This window comes from Numida meleagris, chromosome 3 (genome assembly GCF_002078875.1).
Source record: "Numida meleagris isolate 19003 breed g44 Domestic line chromosome 3, NumMel1.0, whole genome shotgun sequence".
NCBI lineage: Eukaryota > Metazoa > Chordata > Aves > Galliformes > Numididae > Numida > Numida meleagris.
Genome location: NC_034411.1, coordinates 35,297,574 through 35,322,541, shown reverse-complemented (window position 1 = coordinate 35,322,541; position 24,968 = coordinate 35,297,574). Strand labels below are relative to the sequence as shown.

At 39.6% G+C, this 24,968-nt stretch overlaps 2 protein-coding genes across 23 annotated transcripts in view; one reads left to right on the top strand and one right to left on the bottom strand.

The window, feature by feature from the left end:
• The window catches only part of CEP170 (centrosomal protein 170), an 89,054-nt gene extending 85,893 nt beyond the window's left edge, over positions 1-3,161 (bottom strand). For 4 of the 13 annotated variants that reach the window (XM_021392368.1, XM_021392371.1, XM_021392369.1 and 1 more), the window contains exon 1: positions 2,989-3,161. The gene's annotated coding sequence lies outside the window, so the exon portion shown is untranslated. The remainder of the gene's footprint in view (positions 1-2,988) is intronic. The other 9 variants (XM_021392357.1, XM_021392358.1, XM_021392362.1 and 6 more) reach the window with 5 other exon arrangements.
• Positions 3,609-24,968, top strand: part of SDCCAG8 (serologically defined colon cancer antigen 8) — a 102,536-nt gene continuing 81,176 nt past the window's right edge. For 4 of the 10 annotated variants that reach the window (XM_021392379.1, XM_021392378.1, XM_021392377.1 and 1 more), the window contains exons 1-10: positions 3,610-3,868; positions 11,603-11,782; positions 11,907-11,989; positions 14,270-14,383; positions 14,782-14,907; positions 15,192-15,332; positions 16,613-16,677; positions 18,939-19,127; positions 20,935-21,073; positions 22,992-23,144. In XM_021392379.1, coding sequence (XP_021248054.1) covers positions 3,802-3,868; positions 11,603-11,782; positions 11,907-11,989; positions 14,270-14,383; positions 14,782-14,907; positions 15,192-15,332; positions 16,613-16,677; positions 18,939-19,127; positions 20,935-21,073; positions 22,992-23,144 — 1,257 coding nt within the window. In that variant the 5' untranslated portion in view covers positions 3,610-3,801. Of the gene's footprint in view, positions 3,869-11,602; positions 11,783-11,906; positions 11,990-14,269; positions 14,384-14,781; positions 14,908-15,191; positions 15,333-16,612; positions 16,678-18,938; positions 19,128-20,934; positions 21,074-22,991; positions 23,145-24,968 lie in introns of all 10 variants that reach the window. The other 6 variants (XR_002437113.1, XM_021392374.1, XM_021392373.1 and 3 more) reach the window with 4 other exon arrangements.

The window sequence follows — 24,968 nt, the reverse complement described above, 5'->3', positions numbered from 1 at the left end:
AAGTAAAGCCGAGCAGGCCAAATGGATCTTTGCTACCGGAAGACGGAATATTGCCTTCTTCCAAATCTGACATTGCTGTCCCCACTCGGTGTACTTGCACTGGCACTCATCTGACCACACAATAAAATGATTCAATTTGCTAACCGAACAGGAAAAAAAAAAAAAGTCAAATAGAACAAAAAGAAAAGAAGCTCCCTGGATTAGTCACGTGAATCAACTTCTCACACTCAGACAAGTACCTGAGCCATGGCAACAGCGTAAGGGGAGTGGGTGAGTGCGGCGGCTCCGTTCACAACCACTGTGATACAGGGAAGTGCCAGTTTGCCTCATCATTAAGACTCAGCCATCTAAGAGCCTGAACAAAGCACTTCAGCATCATAGGCAATCCACTAAACCATCTTTGGTGGTTTCATTTGAAGTTTCTAGGACAAACTGCTTTTGACATAATTCGTGATTAAAAAAATACTTCGGTTTAAAATATATGGGTTTTTTTTTGAAGATCAAACAAAATTTGAAATAAAAGGGTCTTAAGGCCTCTAACTGGAAATGCATCTCTAAAATAAAAACAGCCTCCCAGCTTTGAGAGGATAGAGTGGAAGAAACTAAATTATAAAAGTGAACCAAACATTTGTAATTTTAATATTTTGTTGTGTCTATACAACATACACAGAACTGTTTAATTAAGTAGTTTGTGCTTTCCTCCCAGCCTCATTTGCATACATTATACCTTATAATTCAAGCCATGTGATCACGCTCTATTTTTCCCTGGACAACCATCTCATTCAACACACTGGGTGGACTCTGACCCAGAACAGCATGAGCACTGTGCACAGAAGGAAGCTGCTATCTGTACACCACTCCATCGAAGATGTGCAAGAAGCATGACAATGCAAGATACAACAACAAACACTGGACCAGACGGAGTGCAGGTGCTCTGTAAGAGCATTATAAACTTGGCAGGCAGTGAGAGGCACCTCCCAGGCTCACTTGGCACAGCCATAGGACGCTGTCTAACAGACATGCACCTAACTTCAGCAGACAGAAGCTCCATCCCTCAGAGACAAAGGACTTTCTTCCCTCAAACTGCAGTTTCCTGGTCCCAGCCACGCCAACATTTACCACAACAAGCAGCATGTTCTTCAGAGAGCAGCTCACAGATGTTAGAATCAGGTAGGAGAATCCGTACCATTGTGCTATCCAAAAAGACTCAACACCTGGCTCTACCGTTCAACATTTTCTACTGGGAAAGCAGAATTTCAGATTTTGTTGGCTTTCTGGTTTAAATAAAACTAGTCTGTTTTACTCCAATGTCATCCTGCCTGCAGAGCCAAGGAGGTTGGTGCTGACACTGCAATAGTCCTCTTTAGGGACCCAAGGAGACTCTGTGGTATCCATTCACATCAAGCACGTTCTGCCTGTGTTTGCAAGAACTGGAAATTGAGCTTCGAAATCAATTTCTGCAGCTATTCATGTTTTAGGTTGGGTTCTTCTCACTCAGGGAAGCTCCCAGCTTCCACCCTCAAGTGAACATCAACTTTTGCAGTTCACTTTCATAACTTGGATCTTTTCCAGCTTGTATGTTATCAAGAGAACTGCTAAAATCCTTTCTGCCACATCCCTCACAGTCCGGAAGCACAAGATAGTGAGAAACTATTCTGATCTGCAAACCCCAGCCTGACCAGATAAGGGAGGAAGGCAGCACCTGCAAAACATTTGGAACAGATGTCAAAGAAATCCCTGAGCTGCCATGAGAAAGGAAGCTTGGTAATAACTTGTATGCCACAATGTTTCTCTTAAAAGGAGAGCGAGAAAATACTTGTATCTGATCCTTTACCAATAACTTTTAGGCAGATGAGAAATGAGAGGGAAAAAAAACACAGTAACAACTCGTGGCTTTGCTTTTGACAGATTTCTGTGGACCTTCAGCCATACTTTTCTTCCCACCCAGTCAGGCTTCATGACCCCTTTCAGACAAATATTTCGTTAAATAAAATTTGAAGTTGAGCAGCTCCCATGGCGACAGCTCAGTTCCCTGCAGGATGGGCTCCTCAGCATCTGGACAGCAATTCTCAGAGGAAATTAATCATAGGAAATCACAGGATACGTGATCACGCCTCAGCTCAGTTTGCACAAGGCGCCCCATCCCACACAGGCAGGCGCTGGGCCAGGCGCGCTGTCAGTGCCTCGCGTGGCACTCGGAAGGCCACGTCCACCGCGGTGCCAGCAGCACGCTTTCCTCTTCCAAACCGCTTCGATCTTTAAATCCGCAGCGAAGAAAACATCTCCAAACCGCCGAGCAGGGGATGCTATTCGCGTTCCCCAGGCTGTCACAAGGGGGCTGCTCTTTCTGCCTCCCGTGCGGCAGCATCGCACCCAAGCCCGTTCCCCGCGTGACGCCGTCACGGGCAGCACGGCGCTGCGGGGCGCTTTGTCAAGCTGCTCGCCCCCGACCCGCCCCGCCCCGCCCGGTGCCTCCGGGAGGGCCCTAACCGCTCGCGCAGAGACAAAGTGAGGGGGCGGCCGTGCCGCGCTTCGCCGCGGGGAGAAGGGAGGAGGCGCGGGAGGAAGGCTCGGAGCGGAGGACCCTCCTCGTCGGGCGGGCGCGCACAATGGGGAGAGGGCGCAGGCGGCCGTTCTGCATCAGCCCCCCCGTCTCGCCGTGCAACGCCGCCCGCCAGATGACCGCTGCAGCGCGGACACCGCCGCCGGGGGCACGCTCGGACCCCGAGGAAGGCGCAGCGGCGGCTCGGGGAGGCGTGCCGGCGGCGTGGGCTGGAGGGGCGGCACCGTAGCTCTCCCCGCCGCTGCCCCGGTGCCTCCCGCCGCGCGGCCGAGGGCGGATGGAGGCGGGGGCTTGGGGCGGCCTCCGGGCCCCGCGGGGAGAACGGCGAGGAGCGGACCCGCGTTGCGGGGCGCAGCCCTCCCGGCGCCCGCTGACACAATGGGCGGCGCGACCCCAGCCCGCTTCTCCCCCGAGCTCCCACTCACCCCTCCGAGGAGGCTCTCCGCGCCGCGGGGCCGCACCGCCGCTGGTAGCAGCGATGCCGGGCGCTCGCTGAGCCGGCGGCCCCGCGGGACGGGGCGGGGCGCTTCGTTCAGTGTCCCTCCGGCAACCGCGGCAACGTTATTCCCTGCACATAGCGGCTAACGGGCAGAGCGGGCACGGCGCTGCGCAGGCGCCGCCCGAGCTCACACAATGCAGGGGGGGAGGGCGGACGGCGCCGCGCAGGCGCCGGGGACGGAGCTGTGGGGCCGGAGCTGCGCCTGCGCCGACTTCAGACAATAGCGCGGCGAGCGCTCTCCTCGGGCTAGAGCGCGCGTGTGCCACAGCGCGCGGCAGTGGGAGGTAAACACAGCTCTGCCTCCGCCTCCTCGGCCGTACCGGGACCTGCGCTGTGCTCAGCCACTGCGGGCACGGGGACGTAAGCGGAAGGCGTGCGCAGTACGCAGGCGCGAAGGCTGTTGCAAACCACAACAAAGGCGAAAAGAGAAACGGGGCGCATCCTCCTCCTGCTGCCGCCCGAGCGCGCGGAGCGGACTACATCTCCCAGCGCGCTCCGCGCGGCGCGCTGCGTGCCGGGAACTGTGGTTGTTGCCGTGGCCTCCCCGCGCGCAGAGTGGCTGTAGGCGTGGTACAGCCCGGACTTCGAGTGCTCGGCTGCAGTTGGCGAGTAGCGACGGCAGGGAGCTCGCGGCTGTAGCGGTTCCTCCGGGAGCCGGGGGGGCGGCGCAGGCCGAAGTGCCGCGGGGCTGCGCTGGGAAGTTTGGTGCGCGCCCTTCCCGGCGGTCGGCGGCGTCCCGATGCGGGCGCCTTGCGGGCAGCCCACCCTGGAGGAGTCCCTGCAGCAGTACCAGAGGCGGCTCCGAGGTGAGCGCGGCCCGCGGAGCTGTGGGCGGGTGAGGAGCGCTGCTCCTGTCCGGGCCGGCAGCGATCAGTCGCGCGGCGGCCGTGCGCTGCTCCCCTGCTAACGGCCTGAGGGTGACTTTCCTGAGGTTTGGTTTTTCATGAAGTGCTCGTGGGAACTGGAACTTGTAGTGAAATCGGAACGAGCCTGAGAATACTGCGTCTGGTAACTGGCCCTGTGTGGTCGCACGGGCTGCTTTTAACAAGTTGCAGCTCTCCTGGTGGTTGTGTATGAGGCGCTCTGTAATGCGTTTCATAGAATCATTAAGATTGGAAAGGACCTCTCAGGTCATCTAGTCAACCGCCAGCCTGTCCCACCATCCCACTAACCGTGTCCCTCAGTGCCACATCCGCAAGGTTCCTGAAAATCTCCATGGACAGTGATTCCACCACCTCTCTGGGCAGCCTGTCCCAGTGCATCACCACTCTTTCTGAGAAGAATTTTTTCCGAATATCCAACCTGCATATCCCCTGGTGCAACTTGAGGTCATTTCCTCTAGTCTATTACTAGTTACACAAGAGAAGAGGCTGACATCCGCCTCACAACAACCTCCCTTCAGGCGGTTGCAGAGAGTGATAAGGTCGCACCTGAGCCTTCTCCAGACTGAACAATCTCAGCTCCCTCAGCCGCTCCCTGTAAGACTTGTGCTCTAGACCCCTCACAGTTTCATTGCCCTTCTTCATGCACCAGGGCCTCAATGTTTTTATTGTATTCAGGGGCCCCAAACTGAACGCAGCACTCAAGGTGTGGCCTCCCTAGAGCTGCTGCAGGGAGACAATCACTTCCTTGCTCCTGCTGGCAACACTATTTCTGATACAAGCTATTGGCCTTCTTAGCCAGCTGAGCATGCTGCTGGCTCACATTCAGCCAGCTGCTGGCTAATGTCTCCAGATCTTTTTCCTCGATGCAGCTGTCCAACCACTCTGCCCCAAGCCTATTCTGTTCTTCAGTAGTGCTGTGCCTGGCTTGCCTTTTCATTTTAAGCATTAAAACTTTGTTAATATTGGCCTCTTGAATTGCTGCAAAGCCCGAAGGGTGGCACGCGGCAGTGGAGAAGGCAGTTTTCTTGTGTTCATCCTCATCTAATGAGGTGTGCTGGTGTGCTTGACTTCCGGAGTGTGCAGCTTGCTCCACTCATTGTGCATCCTGCTGAGGCATATGGGAATACGTGGCTACAGTGGTTACATTGAGCTGCCTGAACTGCCTGCAGAATGGGCTGTTCTTATCTTCCTTAGTCTATGATGGTAGGGAAAACAAAAAACCTTTGGAGTTCAAGTCTAGACCCTTTCTTTCCGTATATTCTCCTATCGTCAACATGCTTAATGTTTCTTTTGTGTGTGTGGTATAATAAGTTTGGTTCATTCCTTGATTCAGACCAGGCTTGTCATGAAAATATGCTTTTGTATCATTCTGCAACAGCTCCAATTTTTGTAATTTTGTCTTAGGCATTTTATGCATTTAAAATGTTCCAGTGGAGTTTCACTTTCCATCAACCAGAAAATCTGTTGAGGGTGCTTGGGAACTGTCGTATATCTATAGATATATCTTCATAGTCATGATGAGCTTATAAGCTTTTAATATGTAGAGTTTGAAGCATGCCTTTGTACCAAGTTGTCTGGAGGCTGTAGGTGATGGCTTTAAATTAAATGGGCTTGCTCAAGAATCACGCATTTTAGACTCTTTAACTGTTTACAGGAGTAATATTAGAGCTCTTAGTATAAAATGACTGGATGCATTTATTCTGTTCATGCAATTTATTTTAGTTTTCCCCTTCTCTGACTGGACTGCTTTACACTGGATCGAATGTGGTTTTTAAATCACTTCAGAACACAGACTTCTATTGGCTGTTTCACTTTCCACTCTTCTGCTCACATCGGTCCCACTAGCTTTAAGGTTCACTGCGGAATGAATAGATTTATTGCTCCGTGAGCTGATGAACCTAATTCTTTTCCTGTTTTAATTACATAGCATGAGATTTTTCTACAAGCTCATGTCATTCGTGTCATTGGGATTCTGGAATTTCAGGTAGCATTTAGCACATTTGATGTTTTTGATATGCAGCATTCCTGAACTGCAATCCTTGACTTTATGTGGATCCTGGCTGATGCATTGCAGCAGTTCCTCTTGGACCCAGGCTGATACATGGCAGGAGGTTAATACCATCCATTCTGGAGATCACAAGAATCATTTTATGGCCTTATTCGGTATGGTGAAAGGGTGTATAAGTTCTCAAAGATTACCAGTTAGTCCTCAGTGCAGTGTCCTTTGTTGTAATGAGAGTTGCCTCAGAAGACTGGTTTGTATGGAAGTCCAAGCGTTCAGCAAGCTGACTCCAATAGCCAGAGGGCAGAAAGCCAGACAAAAAGCATGAGCAAGAAATAAGTTGTCCTAGAGCTCAACAGAGGGATTTGTGATGGAAATAATAAAGCTCTTGTGGCAGGGATTCTCCTGGTGAGTCTAAGACTTATTATAATTACAGCCTTCACCGCTGTGTGTAATGTGGCATTAGGAAGGTGGTATTTGTACAGTAGTGTTATTAGGTTACTGTGTAAACTTTCACACAATTGAAACTATTTCAGATAAACTTCAAAGTAGTCAGAAGTAATAGAATTTCTATTCAAAAGTTATCCCTGAGGGAAGAGAGGTCTTTTCTACTGTAAAATAAGAGCTATGCTATTGTAGTCACATTAATTACCAAAAACTGATGGTCATGGCGTGAATGTCCTGTGAGCCTCCTGCTCCACCAGTGTCATGAGCACTACTTCTTGAGGGAGAAGAAAGAATCAGTTCTAGCTAGCATGCTTCAGTACTATAAGATAATCTGATGACTGCAGGTTATTGTTTTTGAAGGACAGTTTTTTTTATCAACCTGTGAAAATCTGTTCTGTGAAGATCTTAAATATTGCTAGTTACATTTCAGACTTATTAAAAGCAAACCAACTAAACAGTTGTCCTGGATTATAGTTGAAGCAATATTTTTTGCAGAGTTGTAGTTTTTTTTCAGTGTATGTTCCTTAACACTTCCACCAGCTGGAGTTTTTTCCATGTATTGCAGCCAATTCTGTTGTTTTGGATGGTTGGTTCCTTTGCTAAGCTGTCCATTAGGTCTAAGAGTATTTTCTGTGGCACTTCCGAGTTCATGAATGAGGTAACTTGGGTGCTTTCATTTAAAGGATTGCTCTTCATAGACAGTCTTGGGCAGTGTCTGAAAAAACATCTTTTGTTTAGGCCGTGCAAACAGGATTCAATGCCTTCTCTGTTTTTTCTGTTTTCCCTTCAGTGGCATATTGTTCTCACAATCTTTTTTTTTTTTTTTTTACCCCCCGAAGCTGAGTACTACTTATTTGGAAATACTGCAAGCTTTTCCATGTTGAATTTCATTTCAGTGTTCTGATTCTAGCCTTTATATTTTTTTTTCTTTTGCAAAGTTGAATGCAGCAGTAATGTCTCCTATTTAAAAAAGAAAAAAAAACATTCTACAATAGTAGTGACATGCTTCTAAAAAAAACTTCTTCTAATTATATTTATATAAAGATACTTCTCTGAAAAAAAGGATACCTGTAATATATCTTCAGAGTTTAATACTTCGGATGAAACCTGATATATCAAAGAAAAAAAAAGATGCATTGTGTTTTGTTGCTAGCTTGTATTTTTTCATGATGATTGGATCATGGAGTATCCTGAGTTGGGAAGGCCCCCGAGGATCATTGAGCCTAACTCCTGCCTCTGCACAGCACCACCCGACATCCAAACCCTCTGTCTGAGAGTGCTGTCCAAACACTCCTTGACCTCCAGCAGGTTTGGTGCCATGACTGCTAAATACTGAAAGCCAAAAAAAAAAATTATTAGTAAATGAAATATATTTTTAAAATTTTATTTTTAGTCCAGATAAGGGATCTTTAGAAATTCTGAAATTGCATTTATATACATATTTTTGACATTTCATATGTTTCATTCTAGTAAACAAATGAAATATCTTGTGAAGCAGATTTTCAAGCCTATGTTTTAATGGATCGTACAAAGTCGCATCAGATCCTCTCTAGTAGGATAGTAGGAGATATTATAATTACTTTTGTATGTCTGGAGGCAACTTAAAAAAAAAAAAAAAAGATGATCTTAATGAGTACTGGAGAGAAAAAAGTAGGAAAAAAAAATAGAGATCAAGGCTTTCTTTCCCCTCCAGTGATAGTATCTGCATATTAGATTGGATTGCTTTCAGAAATCCTAGATTGCATTATCATTTTGGTTTGTTTCCAGTTGAAGTTGAATGCTTGACACAGTCAGTACTCTTTTGTGTGTGGAATCTCTGTTTGCGGAGATCTTTGAAAGCCACCTGGATGTGGTGTCTGTGCTGGAGGTTGTACCACATGGCCTGCAGAGGTGCCTTCCAGCCTCAGCCATGCTGCTATCGTCTATATCATTAGCTCTACCTGTAGGAGGTAACACATCAATGGAATTTTATCACACAACAGAAATATATTCTCAGATATTGTTTGTAAAGTCTTGTTAAAATACAGAAAGGTACATGAGGATTGAATTAGAGATATGCGAGCAGATTTCTGCAGCACACTTTTCCTGAGACCTGTTTTTGTAAAAACATACTGGTACAGGAATAGCTAACTGAAAAAAAAACAGACCAAATGTTCTAGCACTTAGAAACTTCTGACTTCTAAATACACTTTAAAAAATTATTGTGTTATCTTTAACTACAGATGCCTTGGTCTTCAATAGTTTGCATCCACAGAGATTCTTTCTGCTTCTTCCATGTTTAGAAAGAATATTTTTACATTGACAGAAACAACAAATGTGTATATTCCTGCTTATTAATGATTATTCTTTTATCCTAATGCCCCAAATGATGTACTTAGAAAATATTATAATGTACATTTTGCCTTTTATACGCCCAGTTCAACTCTTACTCAAGTAAATGTTAGCTGTTTGGTATCTAAAGACCATTGGAGGCTCCTAATGCCCAGTTTCCGAGTGCTGAGCTTTTGCTTATAGCAGCAGCCTTTATAATTATGAAACCAGCGAGCATTTAATCAACTTTGTCAAATATTAATGAAGCCTTCAGAAATATGGGGATATTCTTCCAGAGACAGGAAATGTTTAGCCAAGAAAAGTAGACACCGGTGTGTCACAGATAATGTTTTTGTCGCGTTTTGCTACTACTCCTGCCCACTATATTTTATGGAAGAAATCATATACATGGACCTGTACTTTGTTTTGGTTTTGTTCTTTTTTTTCCCACTGGCTACAGAAGCAAAAATTTAGACTTCAGGATTCTCTGATGAACGGGAAAATGCAGAGAATTTTCTAGTTATCAAATGTCGAGCCAGGTAGTACTTTACCTGACATTGAACATCTCTTGGTAACAACTCATTGCAACATTGTTTACTAAATATTCAAGCTGTTGCATCAGTGAGGTACTGTTACCACTTGTCAATTAACTTTCCCACTCAGGACATTGAGGTGCTGGAGCAGGTCCAAAGAAAGGCAACAAGGCTTGTGAAGGGCTTGGAGAATATGCCCTAGGAGGAGAGACTAAAGGAACTGGGGCTGTTTAGTCTGGGGAAGAGGAGACTGAGGGGAGAGCGGGGCGGGGCTGGTCTCTTCTCACTGGTGACAGGACAAGGGGAAATGGCCTCAAGCTGCGCCAGGGGAGGTTTAGGTTGGATATCAGGAAAAAACTTCTCTCCAGAAAGGGTTGTTAAGCACTGGAACAGGCTCCCCAGGGAGGTGGTTGAGTCACCATCCCTGAATGAGTTTAAAAACTGTTTGGATGTGGAGCTCAGGGACATGATGTAGTAGTAGGTTGTTAGAGTAGTATGGTTAGGCTGCAGTTGGACTTGATGATCTTGAAGGTCTTTTCCAACCTGAGCAATTCTATGATTCTGTGATTCTAAGCTGAAGCCAGACATATATACTTAGCTTTTGTTCTCTGACTTGAATTGCTGTTCACTTTACTGTCTGGAAGAAAGGAGCTATTATTGTTTTTAACCATCAGTATTTATTATACTCTGAGACATGTCTCTTGAATTCTACCTAGCAAATGCTTAACAGTGATTTTTTTATAAGTTGCTTTTAATATTCAAAATATATTTTCTGGTAGTTGTTTTTGTGCATCATACAAATTTACAGATTACAAGCACAGAAGAAGAGATGAAAGCTATATATGCTGAAAAGCTTGCCGTTTTCCTGATTATAGCAGTTGCACTAATAAAAGTCATTACTTTATAAGCCATATCTCACAGTAGTGAAATTCCTGTTCTGTGGACATCTGTACCTAAATGTTTCATATACTTTAGTCCTATGGTAGAATTACCCTCCAAAGAATACAGGATGAATGAACAAAATAGATAAAAGATTTTCATTTCGTTTTTAAGTTATTAGTAACAACTATGAAGCTTTTCTGGTTCAGAGTAGTTTTGAATGGTAGTCACAAATGACAGTGACGTTACTTTGGAAAAATGCAAAAGAAACATATTGTCCTGCGTTCCTGACTAAATGGCTGTGAATTGTGATGGGGAACTGTCTAGCTGGGAACACACACTCTTTGACCAACACTTGGATCGTTTTCTGAGTTCGCTTGGTATTACAGCAGAGCCTAGAGATCCTGCTTTTTGATTGTTGCAGAAAGCCATACTGCTCTGGGTTGCTTCCCTGTCTGTCCTGCCTAGCTAGTTTATACGCCACTTAAAGGGAAGAGGAATAAACTATTAATCTCCATTTATACATAGGCGGTTGAAAGAAAGGAGTAATAAGAGAATTAACTGACTGAGGTCCTACATTGTGAACCAGAAATATCATTGTTTAAAGCCAGGTCTGTATTTTCTAATTCCATATCTGTTTTTCACCTCTTCACCTGCAAATTTTTCCAGTTTCTTTTCTGATATATTGGTAATATTCAGCTATATTGGAGTAATATGCCATTTATGGTTTTCTATTTTTATGAAGTCAGCTGTAAAAAGATAAAAAAGAAAATAACTAAAACGTATTGAAAATGAGAAAAGAATGTTACTGTATCGCTCCCAAGTAAGTCGGTTCTTGAAAAGGTTCATAAAGTATTTTGATCTATATGGAAAGTGGTGTTTTCTTTGTTTTGTTTTGAATGATGAGTGTTATTTATTTTTTACACTCATTCAGAAGTTATCTGTCTTTGTTTAATCACTGTTTTATGTTGACCGCATTTACTGAATTTTTATTTCAGTTATTTTTCAGTTGTAGTAGGCATTGCTTTGTCATGTAAGGTATCACCATGAGAAATCTCTAAAGCTGTCCTCAGAGCCCGATCCAGCACATTATATGAAATATAGAATGAGCGTTATGTTTGTTGAAATACTATAAGGCTGTATATGCTAGAAAATATTTTAGTCAAGTGGATGACTAGTAGCTGAAGCTTTGTACTGGGGATTTTTAATAGTAGCTACTTGTGCTGCTATTGAGTCGTATTGCATTGACAGAGTAACATGCTGTTCATAACTTGATATTTAGAAATGTAGTAAATGTTGCTTCTGCGAGTTGTGAAGTATTGTAGTTTTGGCTGTTTGCATTATGTAATTGCTTTCAGTGGCTGGCTTAAGATGAAGGAGTCAAGTTAGACAGTTGCTGAATGCATTTAGTTCTCACAATTTTTTGCAACTTAAAATATTTGTTTTTATGTTGTCTGCTGTGGCTAATGATATGATTGTTTGCAGAACGTGCTAATGAAAGTATCCATCAGCTGAGAGATGCCTTGGAGGAAAGACATTTTGCAGAGAGCAGGGATGAAGTTGGATTTGACCAGTCCTCTGTGGACAAGGGTAGTGATGATGTGGACAGGAGCAATGACAACAGTGGGAATCCACCCTGGCAGGAACTACAGCACAGTCATGCAGGTAAGATTACTCTGAAGGCAAATAGCTTAAAAATGTTAGAAATAATATTACATTTATCCATTCACACCATCAGTATTTTTGCTTATAAACAATGTGTTTTGTTTTGTTTTTGATCTCTTCCTAGTTAATCAACTTAAAATTTTGTTGCAACATCAGGAAAAGATGGAAAGTGAAGCCTCTCCATCAAGGAGGAAGATGCAATTCCGAGTATGTTTCTTCGTGTTTCTTTGTGTTATTCAAATGAATGGCATGCATGCTGTGATACGTTTTCTACTATTCTGGAAGAATTAGAGCTCCTGAGACATTCTTACATTCTGAAATGTAGATTCTCAAAGATATGGTCTGAACTTGGTGTGTTTATGGCCACAGCAGAAGAAAAATCCCTCATCATCTTAACTCCACTACAAGTTCATCCTTTTTGTTTTGGAAACAGTTGGGATTGACTGCTTGGTCAATCCATGTAGCACCAAGTATGGTAGCTCTGTACCAAAATGCAGTGGTCTCTGCCAAAGTTAGTTTACTAAACAGAAAGGGCACCCTTATGCAAGTTTCTCAAATGTATCTTTCTTGCAGCAGAGCTGCTTCAAAATACGTGCAGTGAATAGTTAGTAGCATCTAGATGTTGTGTCAGTTTAACCTTCCACTTTTGCTACTTAGGAGTGTGATCAGAATGTTTATTAAAAATTTCCAAGTTAAGTGGTAACAATCATGTACTGAAAAAGAAATTAAAATTATCTAGAAAGTGTTTATCCTGTCAAAGGGCAGGTAGAAGCTTCTAGATATAGAAATATCAGTGTGACAGTGCTGTGAGTTGACAATCCCTCTGTTCTTTTTCTGTCAGGAAAAGATGTTACTTACTCTTTTCCTTTCAGTAAAACCTGTTCTTTATACTCTTGTATATGGTACACAAGTATTTCTCAAGTTAAACATTGGAACTGTTTTCCATAGAAAAGTAATTTGGATGGAAAAGAAAATTTTCCCATTGCAAAACAGTACTGTTGTGTGAGGAAGTTGGAGTTCTTAGCTGCAAAGGGTCTTAAACTTTCAGAAAAGAGTGGGGGATGAGTGGGAGCTGGGGGAACAGGCAATGAGTATCAAGCATTCTTGGAGCTCCAACAATTCACATTTTAAAACAGTCTAAATTAGTTTTTATAAATAACCTGTAAAGTATGGTGAATTCTGCGTAAGAAAAACAGGGAATTTACATGCACTGAGCCAAGGTGGGATACATTACAAATTTAGAGTCTATTCTATTTTTCTAGATGGTTCTGGAAACATTGCATTTATCTCCCCAACTGTAGTTCCAGATGAAACAAGAGTCACTCCTTTACTATGGTCAAAATTTATATTGGGTATAATTTGAAAGAAAGACTGTTGTTGCTAGATATTTCTGTTGCCTTTACAGGTTTGATTATTCATTCTCATTTAAACATTGTGGTAGAGTTCTGGTTTTAAAAGGTAAAGATTTCATCTTAAATGTTGGACAGGGAATCTTAATACCTTGCTGTGGAAAATGAAACATCTTCCGTCAGTTACTCTTCTTCTCAGATGCACAGCTTGTATATAAGATGTAATAGCTAGCCAGTAGTAGCTTGATTTTTTAAAGATATATATGTATTTTTTGATTGTGAGTACTTTAAAAATAGTTTTTAAAAAACAAAGATGTAGGTTTCTGAATCTTTTACAAGATCCAGGAGACTTAAGAGTCCAGCTGTACAGTTAGTTCCTGAAAATTACATCAGGGACCTTTAAGACTAATTAATTAAATCGGAATGAATTACAATATGCAAAATAGTTGTGTAATGTCAACTCCAAATTAGTTCTTTTTTCAGACGGCCAAGGACTCTTTGTTGCTAGTAGGATAAAAGAGAGGCTATGGTTTTTGTGAAACCATTTCAACTGTGATTTGAAGGGTATTTTAATAAGAGATTTATTTACATTTTTGTTTAATTTGTACAGTATTCTTAGGAGTAAATGCTGTGAAGTTACAGAATCTTAAAATGCCAGGCTCTTTGATAAATGAATTGTCTGTTACACATTTTCTTGTGTTTCTGTGTGGCTATTAAAATTGCAGGCGTACTGGTATTTCTGCAGCAATTATTAATGAACATTTAGAGGTGTTTCCTTTGATGCATGCCAATTAAAATTCAAGATATTTCAATATTCATTTCACAGAAGAAAATACCCTCTAACATTTGTCTAAAATGAATAATAAATAGTGTGTGAATTTCATTTGGGCATTGGTTGTTGGTTATGTTCTAAAGATGTGCTTAATCAAGTAATAATATGTTTTGACAGAAGTGGCGTATTTGCTTTTTGAACTGAAGATTAGAATTTCTTGCTGTTTCTCCCTTTCTCATGACCTGGTACTTGGTGGGGTGTGTATTTCTTTTATTTAGCATAAACTGTATTCTGTGTGCAAGTGATGTCTTATAGCAGTAATTGGTAAACCAGAGAATAACACATACTGTTCTTTACTTCCTTCAGAAAACCCCAGAAGCTTCAACAGAAGACTTACCAAACCCTTCTGATCTTATTCCTATAATTAATGATCAGTCTCAGTACATTAACCATTTAGAAGCAGAAGTGAAGTTTTGCAAGGTATTACACAGTATATTTCAGCTACTGAAACCCCGATCCCCCAATTATGAAGAGTTACTTTAAAAAAAGCTTGTGCTTAGTCTTGAGATAAATTGCTTTAATGACCAAAAATGAGTAAACCACAATTTGATAAACACTGAGCTTTATCACACATCTTGGTGTCCATGTAGTGTTTAAGGACCTTCAAAGATGGTTTTATTTCATTTTACAAATGCAATTAATTGTATTTTTTAACAAATGATTATGTATCTTGAATTTCCATATAACAATTTCTTTGTGTGTGTTCTTGTTTTGTTTGAAAAAGCTGAAATAGTTGAAAATATTTATCTAGACATTGTTCTCAAGAGGTTGGTAACTGTCTCAAGGAACCTTTTACATGCAGTTTCTCTATCTCACAGGAGGAATTGTCTGAGATGAAAGATCAGGTTCGAGTAGTTATACTTGAAAATGAGGACCTCCATCAGAAACTGAAATTTTTGACTGCAGAATATACATTGGGAGAACAAACTCTGCTAGATACCTCAGTAAGTTTTTATTTCTCTGTTGTTGTTTCAACCAAGGTTCAGAGAACTAACTCCTATTAAGGAATGCTTATATAAATGGTTATCTTCCACCTGAATTTTTAGTCATAACAAAATGACAGTTTGAAAATGTGAGTTCCTGTAGATACCATCGTTGATTGCTAACCTAATAAACTTGTTTGTTGGTTCTTATGTTGTACTACAACATCCAATATTTACATAATTAATATTTGTTTAAAAATACAACATACATAATTATAATTGAAGCATTAATATTTTTATTTTAGGCAAATAATCAGAACTCCTGGCGTCTGGGTAGTAATGACTTGAAACTGCATCAACCTTTCACTTCATCATCAGCACATAACAGAGATCCATCTTTGGTTTCAAAAACTGTTGGAGAAGTAGAAAAATGGCATGTAGAGCTGGTTGGTATTAGAATTTTTTTTACCTTTGGAAAAGCATTCAGTACTGTGTTGTGTGCTGCAATTTTGTAATAGATTTATGGAAGGAGTTTTGGTTGACTGAACCTTAATCTGAGATCAAATTTTATTCTCTTAAACCTCATCTCCTTGTTATTCCCTAATTAATATAATTCTCCACTTGGACACAGACGTCAGGCTGTAGCTGCAAGTGTTGATTTCCAAGAGATAAGTCTTGGTTCAAGAATATCAGGTCAGTGGTGGCTCCACCGTATTTGGAGATTCTTGGCAGTAACACAACCCATAAGGAGATGGAAACTAGCTGCTGTATTTTAGGCAAGGCTCCAGACAAACTCGTTTGCAATGTGTCTTTCTACTTCTAGAGCAGTGCAGAGTCAGTAAGGTCACAAAAATGGCTTTGCTCAGCCTGTCTTCCCTGATCGGAATTACACTCCTTGTGCTTTTAGAGATAGCAAGAACCCTTAGTGATTCAGAGTCGTTGTAGTGCCTATCCTGTTTCTTTCGTTCGGGACAATATTCTAGATTTCTTTGCTCTAAATGAACTGGGTGACACTGCCATCCTTGGGGGAAAAACAGGATTAATTGAAAGTTTTGGTATGCTTTTAGTCACGTTTGTGGCTCATATTTAGATGAAAACATCTTCAATGGTCAATAACACCAATTTGAAAGCTTGTTTTTTTAACAATAAATGCACTTTTTCCTCTGTAATAAAGTAGGAATATCGTATTGATTGTGACTTCTTTCTAAGCATCATAGTGAGCTAAATCTCTGATGCTTTCTTTGGCTCGTTATCACCATTGTATTTTATCACTGCTGTGGTTGATTTTTTTTTATCTGTTTCTTGGTAATAGGAGTACCAGGTAGTAGGAGTACATTACTGTATTGTGAAAAAATGGCTGCTCTGTTTGAAGAATCTTTTATTTCTGCAGGGTCGTGGGAGAGTAAAAGGAAAACAGAGATAAGATCATTAATTTGTGTAAATTATTGTAGATGGCTGAAATATGTGGAGCTGTAGGGGTTTATCCCATATGAGGAATTGGCAAGTTGTATAGAAATAAGAAAATGGGAAGTTTATTCATTTTGTAGTCTTTAACAAAAAATGTAAAATACTTGTATTTCTCTGAGTCCAGTGATTTAACAGGTTTGTATCTTCAGAGGAAAAGAATAGATGTGGTTATGTCTATATTTATATGTAAAGACAATATTAAAAATAAACCAAAAGACACAATTATGTTTTGTTTTTTCTTCTCCCATCTTTTCTAAAGGAGAAACTAAAACTTCTTTATCAAGACAAAATCAATATCCTTGATGCCCAAGTACAATCTCTAAGGTAAAGTGAATTGTTTCTTTTTTTCTTAAAATAATTGTTGAAGAAGTATTATCAACTCCTAACATGATGCGTTCTTCATTTGAATTTAAAAAACAGTGTGGTTAAATACTTAAGTATGATGTTTTCAAGTACTTTGCCTGAAAGCTGGTTTTATAGGATTTATTTGTATTTTCTCAAATACAAATGTAATTGAATGCATTGTTATTATATGACAATATATACATTTTATAAGCTATGTCAAATTGTTGTATTTACAGACATTACTGAGCCTCAAGACTTGATATGAAATGTCTTTATCCCTTTTTGCTCAGTTTCCTTATGAAAATTACTATGTATTATATTATTTTATATTTTGTATTATATTTATATTTTATGTTTTATATTTATATTATTATATATTATATTACTATGTCTTTCCTTATGGTAAATATTATCTGTTCAGATAATCCAAACAAAGAAAAAAGAAGCTGAAGTTTTAACTTGTGTGAGCTCTTTCACAATTAACTTTCTTCTAATATTTGGTATCAGAAATTTTAGGAATCTTTGAACTAGTTTAGGCCACATAATGATTTTGGCACAGGACAACATAGTTTTGAAGTATGCATGCTGTGTTTCCAGTCATGTAACCTGCATATCTTTAAATATAAAAATATTTGAAAACAGGTCATGTACTCAGAATGAGTGGTTTCATTATAGGCAGCAGACTACAGAAACCAGAAGTACAGGCCACCACTGTGGGATTTGGTGTTCTGGAATAAACTTCTCTTTCTATATTTGCACTCATGATACTGCTGCTGAATCTGTTCAATTACGTTTTTTCCTAAATAATTTCTAATTTAATATATCTGACCGTTATATAATTCTACGTGTTTGTGTGTGCAAAAGGAGTTACTGGTTTAAATATGCCATCTGCAGTGGTGAAATCATAAATGTACAAATCCAGCTGTGCTAGTCAAAGTATAGGAGAATCTTAAATCTCAGCTACGTAATCTCTTGGCTTTTTTCCCCTCTTGGCTTAAAGTGTTAAATATATTCAGAAAGAAAGATTAGAGGTTGAAATGATCTGAAAACTTCTACAAGTACTTTTTGGAACTTCTCACTTTCTCCTAAAGGGCGTGATCTTTGAAAGTGTAAGCACTTCAAAGCACTTGAGATCTGGTGATTTTTTTTTTCAAGTGCAAAATTGTACTGCTTTCAGTTGGAACTATCCCTATTTTTTAACTAAGTATGAATTTACATAGGTCTCATCAATTTCTGCCCTAGATTTTTTAATAATAGATCTGTTGTACCATGGCTGTCCAAGGATATACCCAGGGCAAATTCTCTCCAGGTTATGGTGTATTCTATTTAATAGAGCAACTACTAAAATAGGAAAAAGTACGCAGAAGATTTCCCAGAAGGAAATATACGTGCATACAGTGTACATATCGTGTGTTCAGTAAATCCAGTGAAGCCAGAATGTGTCAGACTTGCTATGTGTATGCTGCCCAGATGGTCTGCATAACAAACCAAAAATTTTGGATTCATTGCACAATTTGTCAAATTGATCTTTATGCGCACAATGTGCATTTGTCTGGAACTTCCTGATGTCAGCATTCTTACTGAGCTCTTCCCTAGCCTGACAGATGCTTGGAAATTCTAGAGAAAATTCTTCATGGCACCTGGTAGAAATTTCAGAGAGAAGTAAAGAACTTACCCTGTTTTTCTGGAGTTGGACTTGACCTCAAGTTTGGTTGTAGAGTGATCAGAGAGAGGGTCAGAGTGAATGTGCTGGATTTTCTCTAGGGAGTGTATGGGACTTTCATTTTGTATTGTCACTTTCTGGCTAATTTGAGAGTAGAGTAGAAATGTGGAGCTACTGATAATATTTGCAATAAGAGCAGGAAAAAAATAGATTTTCTTAGGATGTTGAAATATTTGCAAAGCTGATGTGTAAATGCATTTACATTTTTTTTGTAATGAATCTTTTTTTCTTCAGGAAAGATGTAAGACTACAAGTTTCATCTAAAATTTTCCATATGGCTTTACTATTTTCTGTCACGGCAGAAGAAAGAATTAAATTTAATTTATCTATTAATAATTTTGTTGGGACAGTTCAACTGCTATTTCTCTGTTAAGATTTTCATTAGGCTGCTGAAATGTGTAAAATACTGTACAACGCAGAAAATCTTACAGTTCTTGTTTTCTTGCACTTATTATTATATACTGCGTATAAATATAGCTTGTAGAAATGTTTGACTGTTGTTGTTTCTTCTTTCTAGGAAACACCTTTCAGAATCTCAGAAGACATGTGAAGATTTGGAAGCAAGGCTAAAACACCAGAAATTGCTTGTTTCAGCTACAAATTCTAGTCAAGTTGGTGGTCTTTGTCTCAAATGTGCACAGCAGGAGGCAGTTCTTGCACAGACACATTCTAATGTTCATATGCAGGTCATTGAGAGGATAAAAAAGTAAGTTTGGGGGTATTTTCTCATGAAATAACAGTTGGTTACATTAAATGACATAAATCATGATATGTTTGTTTGCATTTGTAGAGACATTTGGAGGGCAATGGAGTCCCAAGTTCAGATGGTAATACTAAAATCGATGGCAGAATATGAGTGTGGGTCACAGCCACTGTGAAATCCATGGTAGTTTTCTTCTTATTTCAAATGCAAAAGAAATGTAGTCATTATCTTATAATTACAATCCCTTGAGGTTTCCCCCAACAGACTGCTGGTAGTCTGTGTTTATTGCCCTAATTCTACAAGCAAACCTTTCACTTTGTCAGTGAGATCCCTTTTTTCCTTGACTGTGTTTAATAGGTCTGGAGTTTGGGATAGAACGCCTTGCTAAATAATTCAAGGCAACTTCCTTTGAATAAGAAAGAAATGAAATTGTAGCAGCCATTTTTAAGTTGTCGCTTTTATTTAAATATATATTCTCTCCCTTTTTACTTGTTAGTACTAGTGACAGGATACTGCAGCTTTCTCAAAGTTTGTTAAACAGCCATCTGTCGATTGTCAGATACATGAAGCTTTTTGGGATTTCCAGAGTTTTAGAATGAGTCTGCTGGAGAGGAGGTAATGGGTCAATTAGAAGCGAGAAGTCTGAAGGGGCTTAATACATACAGTCTGACAAATGGATGTGATCTCTACGTATAATATGGTTGTTGGGAGGATTTAGGATTTATGTATTTTTCTGTTGTCACAAGTCCAAGAATTTTCTGGGAAAGCTCTCTGTTGCTGAAAAACCATGTTTCCAAATATGCTTTTTTTTTTTTTAAAGTAACTATTTGTCACAGAAACTGTGGAAACTATGAGCTGGTACATTTTTGTCACCTCGTGTTACAGGGCAGTTTGAAACAAAAGGTTTGAGCTAATTTATTTCTTCCTCTTAAACCATCTCTCAACAACATCTGAAATCAACCTCTTTGATGGAACTTATTAGAACAAAGATATCACAGTAGATATTTTCGAAGAGACTAAGTAGTTTGTCCAAATGTTGTTAAGATGAATACATAGAACTGTGTTACTGTTCAACGCAACAGATGCACAGACGAAACAGCAACAATTTTTGGTCAGGATCTAGTTGTACCTTAAATAGATGGAGACAATTATACTCTCAGAACTGAAAAGCATTCACCATATGAAAAACAGTGAAAAAGTTAAGTATCACAACTTTACTGATTTTGGTACTCTGTTTGGTATAGATCTCAGTTTTTGTTAATAAAGAAATTGCACAGGGGTATAGAATCCAGGAGTCTTATTCTTTAGCTCGGTTCTAGCGTGCAGCAAAGAGTTACTGTTTTTTCTTGATATATTCGATGATCTGAATTTTTAGTGGAACCTAAATCATTTCTTTTAATTCTTTTTCCTTCCTATTTTGCATGTAATGACAGGGTAATGTCATATTGCTTTGTTCTGATATTTTATAAAGGTTTTTCTTTTTTTAACATGCATTCGTAGTTTGTAATGCCACTAGAACATTACTCAGCTTCAATACGTTCATGACCTGAGCTCTGCTGGTTTTTCTGGTAGCTTCACTGACAGTCCATCCATCTGAAGCAAAAGACCAGTCAGCAAGCGATAGATACTGACAGCTCAGCAGATACTAAGAGTATTCTGTCTTTCATTCTTAGCCCATACTGGTTTTAGTCTCATTTCACTTATCACCTTTGTCTTTTATCTGTAAATATCTGTTTATCTGATATACCTGCTTTTTTCCCTACTTACATGAAGATATGGGAGAAATCTATTTTTTTTTCTTTATGTGCAGAGAAAGAGATGATTTGATGGATGCACTTGTTTCAGTGAGACGAAACATGAAAGAGATGGAGCAAAGAGAATCTAATGCATATGAGCAAGTTAAACAAGCTGTGCAAATGACAGAAGAGGCCAATTTAGAAAAAACAAAGGTAAAGTCATCAAAAAGATTAGAGCTTTTGAGTATTCAAAACTGTAAATATGAATTAGTTTGCAAGCTAATGAGAGAATGCGTACATAAAATGTTTATCACTGATGTAGTAGGTTCTAACTGAAAATTTCTGAGCAGTAACATGAACTCTGGATTCTTAAGTTGTCATCCAAAGCTGTGGGATGTGTTGCATTCTAAGGCCATTATTTAAATTCTTAAGTGGTTTCAGAGCTAGATGATAAAAACTGGAAGGTAATATTTTCAAAGGCATTCATGACATATAGGAAGATAACTGTGATCACAGAATCACCGGGGTTGGAAGGGACCACAAGAGAACATTGAGTCCAACCCCCTGCTAAAGCAGTACCCCGTAATAGGTCACGCAGATAATACTGCATTTCTGAACTGGTTCTAAAAGAATACTTGAAACATTTACAAACAATTCTTTTTACCTCAGATGAGTTCAAGGCAAGAACTGATTAGTTATCATAACTCTGAAGATGAGAAGTCCTATATAAATGCTACCTATATGAAGCTCTTGGCACTGTGTAAATAATAATGGTAAAACTAGTTTTGATCTAATGCTTCTGCTAGCCCTAGTTACTATAATAACTAATATTGATCTAAATTATCTCCTTGATATTTAGTGACATCTACTGTATTATTAGTGAATTACTGTGGAGTTGAGAGGTTGTGGTTTGTGGATTTTTTTTTTTAATCATTATTAAATTATTTGGTTTTTAAGTATACTTGTTCTTAATGAAGTGCCTTTGTTTTTAATATTGGGTAAGATTGATGTAATTGTTCTATAAGGAATCAGTTCCTTCAAATAAGGAATAGAGGTTGATATTATTTATCCAGTGCTGTAGGGATGTGTGTATAGAGTCTGTAATTTGTGGGAGAAAATACAGTAAGAGCTTGAAATCCTACATACCTGTTAGATGTGATTATTACATCTCCAAGTTTTTACTCAGAAGAGAGATGATGAGTCAGTTTAGCTCATGTAATGCTTTAAGCCAAATTAGAAGAACCTTTAATAAAGTGGGTCTTCATATCTACACTGTTTCCTCCATATAAGAAAAGCATCTCTGTATGATTGTTTTTTGCTTGTTTGGCGTTCTTTTATTTTATTTTATTTTTATTTTTTACAAATACTAGTATTTATCTTGGAAAGCGCAAATTGGCTGTTTGTTTTTGTAAGTATCAAAGAATCACTTAGAAAAGTCCACCTGAGAAAAGCGAGGGGGTAGCATTTGGAAACCCAGTGTATTATAGCTTCTTCATCCCATCAGACTGTCGGCCTCAGGGGTTTATAGTTTAAAAAGCACTATTTTTTTCTGTCTTTTAGTTGTTTCTGTTCCTTAGAGCCAGGAGGAGATCTGGAAAGGCTAAACTTGCTTAAATGTAACAAATCCAGGAGTGCTTTCAACATAGATTTCATAGAAAAATAACTGCTTGAACCACTCATATACTAAAAACAACAGAATTTCCATGAAGTTAAGTATTGGAGGCTGTTTCTACAGATGTTCATTCAGAAGTTTTAAATGAAAGGCAAATTATCATCTTAACTGTAGAAGAACAGCTTCTTATTTGGAAAATATACAAGTGCTACAAGTGCTTTCTTCTTTGCCCTGACTTTAGAATGCATTTAGAAATGCATTTAGAATTACAAATCACAGTAGGGCATGTTTATACAAATAAACGTACATCTGTTTTCAATTTGTTAGTCCTACTCTTGATGTTAATACAGTAGAAATGCATAAACATCATAATAACTTGTTAAAAAGTGTAAAAAAGACATCCTTTCTAATAGCAAATTGGTTTATCTGGAGGCGTTATATACATATTGCAGTAATTTAAAGTTTTAGGTTTCTCTTACTTAAAAAATAGTTGTTGTTTTTGTATTTTTCTTTATTTAGGCTCTAGTTCAGTGTCAGCAACTGAAAAGTGAGATGGAACGCCAGAAGAATCGTCTTGAAAAGGAGTTAGCTGTCCAGCTAAATAAGAGGACTGAGGAGAAAGAAGCTCTGCGGGAAGAAATGAAGAAAGAAAGGGAGGACTTGGCAGCAATGGTATGCGTATGATTTTTCCTGTTTGTATATACAAGGAGTGTAAAATGTCTCTAAACTGTCTGTTTGAGCATCCTTCATTTTGTTTCTGTTTTGGATTTGAGAGCTCAGAATATCTATTCTACCACTACTTTAAAGCAAGATTTGTTCCTAGCTTCTTATAAGGAGTATTATTTAGGTTGTCAAGTTGAACATTCAAAATTTTGTACATGTGAAGGTTAGGACCTTTTGCTGCTTTGAGCTTACATAATATATCAAAGCTACAGTATTGTAATGGCACTTCAATATTGTATTTTTCAGAGAGATCTGATCAATACTTAATTTGCCCACCTGCAGAAATGTGTTTGAATCTTATTTAAAACAAAATAAAACAGCCTTATATTTATGGAATCTTTCAGACGGAATCTCTCTCGTTATTTATATTGAGACTAGCTGACCATTGTAACATAGTCTTGCGTTAGACTTGTAGATCCAAGTGTAATGTGAGTTTAAAACACAAGAGTTTTCTGGCCAGTTCCACACACAGAGGAAACTTCATACTAACAGCAGTAAACCTGTGGGACATTTGGTTTACAGCCTCTTCAACCATTTATTTTCTGGTGGAGTTTTGGAAACAATGCAGTGAATTTCTCTTCTGACTGTAGGCTTTTTCTGTATTTATTGGCTCATTTTAGGAATAAGCCATATAGTAATATGACTGTGTATAGTATAGAACTAAGAGAATATGGTTGTATTTCTGGTATTGTGAGGTGGTGGAATAATATTCTGAAGCTGTTATAGGAATTTAAAGCCTTTGACTCCAATTCTAGCTATAAAAACAGGAATTAAGTACAGTAATGAGCATTGAATGACATTTTAAAAAGTAAGCTATTGTAGGAGATCATCATAAATGTGTTGGCAAGGCAAATGGAAATTAAAACCTAAACTGCAGACAGTGAGCCATCATTAAGCAGTAAGCAATTTTATGTTTAAGTCATTGCTGTCTATTGGAAGTTATCCTTAAAGGCAAAACTATTAGAAGGTGTCCAAAGGTGGGCTAGGAAGATGCTGGAGGGTCTGTAGGCCAAGACATGTGAGGAGTGACTGAGATCCCTTGGGTTATTCTGCCCGAATAAGAGGAGGTTGTGGAGAAGCCTGACGGTGGCCTACAGCTTCCTCACAAGGGGAGCAAAGGCACTGATTTCTGCTCTCTGGTGACAGTGAGAAGACGCAAGGAAATGGCTGTGTCAGGTGAGGTTCTGGTGGGGGACTGGGAAAAGGTTCTTCACCAGAAGTAAACCAGGTGTTTGGGCTCTGGAATGGACTCCCTGGGGCACTGGTTATGGCCCCAAGCCTGTCAGAGTTCAAGGCATGTTTCGACATAGGGTTTGAATTTCGGTGTTCCTGTGTGGAGCCTGGAGATGGACTGAATGGTGCTTGTGCGTCCCGTCCAACTTGGGATATTCTGTGAGTCTATGCTTAAGTCTTCAGTCATTTAGATCTACTTTAGAGCAGAGTATGCGCTCTATAATACAGACTATTAGACAAGCATGTCGTACCTTTTTTCAGCAGAATAATTCATTCCTTCATGTCAACACATCACATTGTATTTCATCACACACTGTGCTCTGTTTTACTGAAACTAATCTCAAGTCTTAGGAGTTATAATCTGTCTTTTTCTTCTATTTTTTTTCCAAATCCCACATACACATTATGTGATGCATAGTGATACTACGGTGATGTCATTCTTGGCAATTAAGAAAGATATAGGATGACTTTCTAAAAACTATGGTCTATACATATGATTTAAGTCTCCGTATTATTCAAGTAGCTATTGCTTCAAGAAAA